Genomic DNA, 7956 nt, shown 5'->3' with positions numbered 1-7956 from the left:
ATACCTGGAGACCTGCTCCAGGGGCACTTCGGCCCAAAGGAATGAGAGGTCTGACCACGGGGTGAAGGTTTGGCGGCAGGCCGGTGTTACTTGAACCCGGTGAGTGCCACGTTGCCACGCCCACCTCTGGACTCGATCGTGTAGTCAATGTTGAAGCTGTCTCATATGGAGTAGTCTCAGTGGCATCACTGCGGCCGCGGCTGCCATATGCCTCAGGAGCATCTGAAAATATTTCAGTGGGACCGCCATCCTGCCCTTGAACATATTCAAGCAGTTCAACACTGATTCGGCACGCTCCTGTGTGAGGCAAGCCATCTGTTCGATCGAATCCAGCTCCATCCCAAGAAAAGAGATCCTCTGTGTTGGACAGAGTTTGCTCTTCTCCTGGTTGACCTGAAACCCCAACTGACTGAGGTGCTGTAGCACCAGGTCCCTGTGTTTGCACAACTGAGCCCGCGACTAAGCCAAAATGAGCCAATCGTCCAGGAAGTTGAGGATGTGAACGCCCTGTTCTCTCAGCAGAGCAAGGGCAGCCTCCGCGACTTTCGTGAAGACACGTGCAGGAAGCAAAGTCTGGTCCACAACTCCGCAATGGTCATCCTCCCGCACTGGGAGCATGACTCATCCACGAAAGCCACCTCAGCGTGCTTAAGGCCCAGACACGTGAGACAGCGATCGTGACCATCACCCGGCGCCAGGTAACAACCACATCCAGAAACACGAGCTAGCCTGTGAGCTAGGTCTTTTAGTTTTAGTTGGTGTTGAGGCAACAGGAGATGGCCGCTCTGCACACAAAAAGGGGGGTAGTGCAGCCTGATTGTGGCAATCCACTCGACGCAGGAAAACGACCTCCGCTGAAACGCCGTACTCCAACACTCGCAGATCGTCTTTGGAGCAGAACAGTCACACTCGGCTCCGAAGCGAAAAGCTGAATATGCGCTGCACCCGCTGCTTATAGTTGGTCACAAAACAAAATCTAGAATTTAGAAAACAATCTGAAACAGAAACAGTCCTATGATGCGACAAAAATGAGTGCAGCTCTATTTCTCTGTGGGAGGAACAAACAGACTCATGGGAACACAACACTTTGTATTTAGAGACCAAGCTTTTAATGAACTGTTCAGGAGTGTAACAGGGGTTGATTTAATGCTTTATTCAGTTATATATTACTTGTATGTTTGTCTTGTAGTGAGTCATTCATTTGTCTTGCTGAAGTGTCAAGGTTTTTTTAGTCAAATTCATATCACAGTAACAATCATAAACAAACAAAAAGGTAAAGTTCTATGAATGATTCTTCTTCTTGCTGTTATAATTATTAGTAGTACTATTATTAGTATTATTATTGTTGCTATTAGCAGAAAATTATTTAGCCTCACACTACAGACTTTACAATTGCTGGTAAATTATTAATTATATTACTGTAATAAAACAATGTTCTCTGCAAAATTTCTCTTTTTATTTTCATCAGGTTCATTTGGCGAACAATATACTGTATACAAAGGTTTGTTTTTTTTAAGATGAAAAATCTTTCTGCACAAAATGTCTCATTCACTGAGTTCAGATTAATTGGTTTCTACAGCCTCGAAGAATGGAGGCCTTTTTTATTTATCCCTTTCTTTCTGATGTTTTTACTGGCTATCACAGCTAATTCTATTCTTATTTATTTGATCAAAACTCAAAAGTCTCTGCATTCTCCCATGTATATTCTAATAGGTGTTATGGCAGGTGCCGATTTGATCATGCCTATATTTTTTGTACCCAGCATGCTTCTTAGTTTTTTATTCAGTTGGAATGATATATCTCTAACAGGTTGTTTGATACAAATGTTTGGCATTCATTTTGTTGGAGCAATGCAAATTACTTTGCTTTTTTGGATGGCACTTGATCGTTACTTTGCAATATGCAAACCTCTTTACTATCATAAATACATGGAAGTCCCTAACTTTATAAAGTTTGTTTTTGCACCAGTAATCAGAAATGGGCTCTTGATTGTCACCATGGTCTCTCTGGCTGGAAGACTTTCATTTTGTGCAACAAATGTTATTGATCACTGTTTTTGTGAACACATGGCCTTGGTTCAGTTAGCATGTGAAGATACAACCATTAATAATATTACAGGACTTCTGGCTGCTTTCTTTATAGCAGCGGCAGATTTTATTCTCATTACTGTCTCTTATGCTGTAATGTTTTTCTCTGTTTTAAAATCTGGAACAGTTCACATGAAGGCATTTAACACATGCATTACTCACTTAATTGTCTTGTCAATTAGTTTTACAACTGCTTTGATTTCATATTTGTCATATAGAATTAGGAATAACATTTCTTCCAATAACCGTATATTTATAAGCATCATCTATTTATTTTTCCCAAGCTGTCTACACCCACTAATCTATGGATGGAGAATAAAAGAAATAAGACAAACATTTTTTAAGTTCATAAACAATTCAAATGTATTTCCTTTAAAAAGATGAATGGCTGTTCATTCCATTCAGAAGTAAAGACAGCAACCTTGATTTTCTCAGTCATTATAAACATGTACAATTAACACATTAAATAAAGCCAAAACATTTGAGTATAACAGCAATTGGATGATGTAATTTGTCATATATGGCTATGACATTACTTGTGATCATTTGAGAATAAAGACTAAATAACATGGACATAAGATAATTAGGCCCTTACTGAGGCTAACTGTGTCTCTTGGACCATTCCTGAGTGCACTTGTATGTATACTGGCTAAATAGTAATTCTAAACCTTATTATAACAAAAATGTGGGACTTTTTTAAACATTAACTTTCTTTGTATGGATATATTTAATTTGTGTGTTCAACAACATGTATTGGCCTGCAAACAGGCATATAAGACTGTGAATTTATAAATAAAACAATGCATTCTGGGTATTATTTGTTGTTTTACAGAAAGTATCCTTTTGTAGTCCTGTGAATTAACAATAAGAGGCTAATATAACCCATCTGACAGAGAGAATGAACACTAACGAGTGAATTCAGCTAGTGATGAAATGAAAGAGATAGAAATGAAACTACAACTGATCAGTAGCCACAACCTTTAATCAATCAATTAATCAATCACTTTTATTTATATAGCACGGATTGTATCAAAGCACTGAACAGTATCCAATAGCAGAATACAATGATGTATGATAACGAGATTGAACAATTTGTTATTAAATGCAGTGACGGTCTCTGTAATCAAATCAACAATAATCCCTAGAAATTAAGTGTCCCCAACAAAGCAAGCCAAGAAGTGACAGCGGCAAGGAACCAAAACCCCATCCATACAGAATGGTGAAAAAAAACCTTGAGAGAAACCAGACTCAGTTGGGGGCCAGTTCTCCTTTGACGACCAAAACTTAATTTCCAGTTAAATTTTAAATGCAGCTATGGCAGATGGCTTTAGATGTTTTATTGAAAACGTTTTGTTTGACCTCAGCATTGCAGTGATCAGCATTTGCTCAAATTTTTAATGCTAGCTTTTTTTCTGGCTGCTGTAGATGTGTTTGTAAAAAATACTTCTTACAGCAAAAATAAATAAAACAAGAACAAATGTTTGCAGATGTGTATTGATTGCCGTTATTATGAAGTGGCATGCTTTTCTGATTTCATTCAGCGGGGAATCTTTAATGAGGTGTTTTGTTTAGTTGTTTTTTTGTTGGTTTCATACACTCAAAAAATAGCTCTAACTAGATCTAACTTTTGACACCTATTTCCATTCATTTGAACTTATTTATTTGAAAGTATGACAACCATGTAGACTGTGTAAATCATCTACTCATCTGACATAGTTATTTTATTGCATGCTTACTGTATTAGACATCATTTCCAGTACACATATAATGATCAAACAAAAATGTTCTCATCAATAGTGTGAGCACATTCACAGCTCATGTAGCCATAGCCTAACACAAATATAACTGAACAACAAACTTTAAAAGGTCTTTCCCTTTACTAAAAACACATTAAACAGCATGTAATTTCTACATTAATTCTCCTGATCTATCCATATGCAAAGTATGCTAAGAACAAGAAATCCACTTGATGAATGAACATCATGAAGTACTTTCTGTTTTGTTGTTGAAATACAAAAACTGCGATTAAACCATCATTATACTTAAACATTGGGGAAAAAGAAGGGGGCAGAACTACTAAAGAGTTGAATTGCCTCAGTCTTTTAGACCTGAACACTTCATATGATCCTCAACAGTGGTGACAATCATATTTCCTACTGCAGTGCATGATGGGAGTTTTTATTATGCTGTTACCAAGCATGCACTTCAGCATGAATCATTTTGTTGATTGTCACCATTGTTGAGATTCACATGCTGTTTCTTGTTGTCTGTGTGTGTCTACATAATGCTGGACTTCAAATATTTATATGTGTTATATAGATTAAAAATTAATCCACTTTGTAGAATTATAGAAAACCGTTCTACAAAACCTGAACATGCATGAATCATAAATCTACAAAAAAAAAAGAAAACAATCTTCTTGCTGGACTCTTCGCTTTCAGACTTACAGACATTGATGCATTTAACTAATCAAGTTTGAGCAATCTGTACAGGACTTATTACGCACAAAACCTTTAATACCACAACATCATTAAGACACACAGAGATATAAAAAATCAGCAGATGAATCTCAACAATGCTGAGTTTAAAAAAACTTCATGCTACAATGCATGCTGGGTACTAGCACAGTACAATTCTCAGCAATGATTCCCAGCATGCATTGCAACATGAATAAATTATGTCAATGAACTGTCCACTTCCACAGAATTTACCATAATAAATGTGTATCTTTAAATAATAGCAATAACAATAATAAGAATAATAAACTAATTTTAAAAAAGTCAGTCATGAGCCCAAATAAGATAACATTGATCTCCATCATGGTAGTGGCCAAAAACAAAAAGAATATCAACAACATTTAAATCTCTGCTAATTCTCAATAAGCACTTCTGCGGATATCTAAAAGAAATGGCATTGGTCTGGTTAGTAATGTATGAAAATGGTAATGCTGATTTAGGAGTTGTTTAATCAGATTTAATGTCTCAGTTGATTTCATCTAAATTGTGGGTGAAGTCAGTTTAACGTAGTTTTGTGGGTAAATGTTAAATGTTAAAATGTTTGATGTTTTGTATTAAGACATATTTCCTCTCTATGGATTAAACAATGTGAATTCATATTAATAACACTGTATAAATACGGTAGTAATAAGTAATTCAAACTTGTACTGTTTGGAGCAATTGGAGCAGAGTTCATTTCCACGGTAGTATAAAAGTAACATGCTGTAAAAATGAAGAAAAATGAACAGTACATTACTGTAATTTAACAGCATATTTTTTACAGTGCAAGATTATCGGTGTATTAGTTAAACATGAATTAACCCACATTAGTGCAGCTATATTGTAATGTGGTATCCAATGGTATGTGGAACCTAATATGGTTTTTACTGTCACAGAAACTGCAGCCCTATAACACAGGCAGGGATCTATTCTCTATTCTAGCTCTGTTCCTCTATGGGAAACACAGACTCATGGGAACATAACATGTATTTAGAGCTTATGATATGTGTCAAGCGTTCATTACACTCTGACAAGAGTTACACTCTAACACATCTTATATGAAAAATAATAAGTTATGTATTTAGCAGTATAAGAGGGACAAATACATAAATGCGTATGGGTAGATTTAATAGAATATATTGATATATTGAGTCATTTATTGTACTTCTAACTCGCTGAAGTGATAAATGTAACTTATGTTTTAAATTTACATCACAGTATTAAAACTTAATGTATGTAATAGCGTTTATTATATTGCCATTAAAAGAACAATGTTTTATATATATTTTTTTTTTTATTTAGAATAATGTTTTAGCTTCACACTGTACAATAATTATTTTTGCTGTTTTGTAACTTATATGACTGAAAATTGATAGCGAACACTACAGGGATTATATTTGTTGGCAGACTATACTTTGTATAACTTAAGTGAAACCTGATCAGCTTCTATATGATTTCATCAAATTTACATTCTGTGTGTTAAAGGTTTTTTTCCCAGAATGAATGTACTTCCTGCATAAAATATCTCATTCAAAGACTTCAAATTAATTGGTTTCTACAGTCTAGGAGAATGGAGGCCGCTTTTATTTCTGCCTTTCTTTCTGATGTTTTTATTGGCTATCACAGCTAATTCTGTTCTCATCTATTTAATCAAATCTCAAAAGTCCCTGCATTCTCCTATGTATGTACTAATAGGTGTTATGGCTGTGCTGGACTTGATAATGCCCATGTTTTTTGTACCTAACATGCTTCTTAGTCTCTTATTCAATTTGAGTGGGATATCTCTAACAGGTTGTTTGATGCAAATGTTTGGTCTTCATTTTATTGGAACATTCCAATCCACTTTGCTTTTCTGGATGGCACTTGATCGTTACTTTGCGATATGCAGACCCCTTTACTATCATAAATGCATGGAAATCCCTAACTTTCTAAAGTTTGTTGTTGGGCCAGTAATCAGAAATGGACTTCTGATTGTCATCATGGTCTCTCTGGCTGGAAGACTGTCATTTTGTTTAACGAATGTTATTGATCACTCTTTTTGTGAACACATGGCACTGGTTCAGTTAGCATGCGGTGACATATCAATTAATAACATTGTAGGACTTTTGGCTGCTTTCCTTATAACAACAACTGATTTTATACTCATTACCATTTCTTATGTTGTGATTTTTTCCTCTGTGTTTAGATCTGGTAAGGCTCATTTAAAGGCCATCAATACCTGCATTACTCACATAATTATTATGACACTTACTTTGATTTCTGCTTTGATTGCATTTTTGTCATACAGAATAAGAAATAACATTTCTTCTAGTAACCGTATATTTATAAGTATCTTATACTTACTTTTTCCAAGCTGTCTTCACCCACTAATATATGGATGGAGAACAAAAGAAATACGACATACATTTCTAAAGTTTATAAACAGTGCAAAGGTCTTTCCTATTAAACAATGAATGGTTTTTACATGGAAATAACATGATGATACTTCAAACACATAAGCTTGATACAAGGAGCTGTTGTCTGGATGAAAGCTCTATGATACTTTGTAGATAAATGCATTTCAAATATATATAATGTCTAAACCTATAAATCATAATAGAAAGAGTAACCTATACACATATGTGTAATCTGTACAATGACATCAGCTTGTAAAATATATCATCAACAAACAGAATAAAAACAGAAGGCATGCTTTGTATCTGTAATCAGTAAGAATTTTAATCTGAACAGAATAGCATGTAGAAAAATATCCTGTAGCCTGAATTGGGTCTTTAATTTGACCATTTTGTAAACACTACAAAATCAAATTGTATTTAAAACATGTTATAAGAAATAATGTGGTTATTTTGTCAACACTGAAGCCCTGAGCATTGTAAGATTTTCTGATTCTTGTAACAATTCAGTAGTCTCAGTGGAATTAAGCTTTGATATTTAGAATAAATGTAGAAACCCTAATTTTATGTAAACCACTGGGAGGCCACAAAAGATGATGCTTCACTATACTGCATTAATAAAAAAAAAACTGTTAATATGAAGATATTTAATATAATGCTTTTTTCATGTGCCGTTATATGTGCATGTGAACAATGTGCAGTTCAGTACTACTAGGTATTTTGGCCAAACTGTCCTTACGCTTAATGTAAAGTTAACCACCATGAGAGGATTATTGTTTTCTGTTGTGACCTTATTTTATATATTTTGCCAAAAATGTAAAACACATGCCTGCCTAACAATCAATGTTGCTTCTAACTGTGTTCACAGGTACATGAAAAAATACAAAAACAGTGTTAACAATTGATGATGTGATTTTGCCTATACATATTACTTGTAATAATTTGTAGTCACAAAATGTAAAAAATAACTAGTTGGGCCCT

General features: G+C 34.8%; 2 protein-coding genes across 2 annotated transcripts; both read left to right on the top strand.

Annotated features, from left to right (window-relative positions):
* Positions 1–1511: 1511 nt before the first annotated feature.
* Positions 1512–2471, top strand: LOC122359428 (olfactory receptor 52K2-like). The gene has a single exon (XM_043259726.1). It carries the CDS (start codon positions 1518–1520, stop codon positions 2469–2471), a length of 954 nt encoding a protein of 317 aa, XP_043115661.1. The 5' UTR covers positions 1512–1517.
* Positions 2472–5015: 2544 nt separating this feature from the next.
* LOC122359341 (olfactory receptor 52A1-like) lies at positions 5016–6952 on the top strand. Its single transcript, XM_043259638.1, is given in 3 exon segments — positions 5016–5028; positions 6119–6924; positions 6926–6952. Coding segments are annotated over 3 exon segments (846 nt in total).
* Positions 6953–7956: the final 1004 nt, after the last annotated feature.

The sequence above is a fragment of the Puntigrus tetrazona genome, chromosome 15 (genome assembly GCF_018831695.1).
Source record: "Puntigrus tetrazona isolate hp1 chromosome 15, ASM1883169v1, whole genome shotgun sequence".
NCBI lineage: Eukaryota > Metazoa > Chordata > Actinopteri > Cypriniformes > Cyprinidae > Puntigrus > Puntigrus tetrazona.
Note: the sequence above shows the minus strand (reverse complement) of the source record. Positions and strands in the feature narration are given on the sequence as shown.

What these genes read in the sequence shown, in the direction of transcription:
- LOC122359428 (XM_043259726.1), top strand. Translation starts at nt 1,518, where the DNA reads ATGAAAAATCTTTCTGCACAAAATGTCTCATTCACTGAGTTCAGATTA.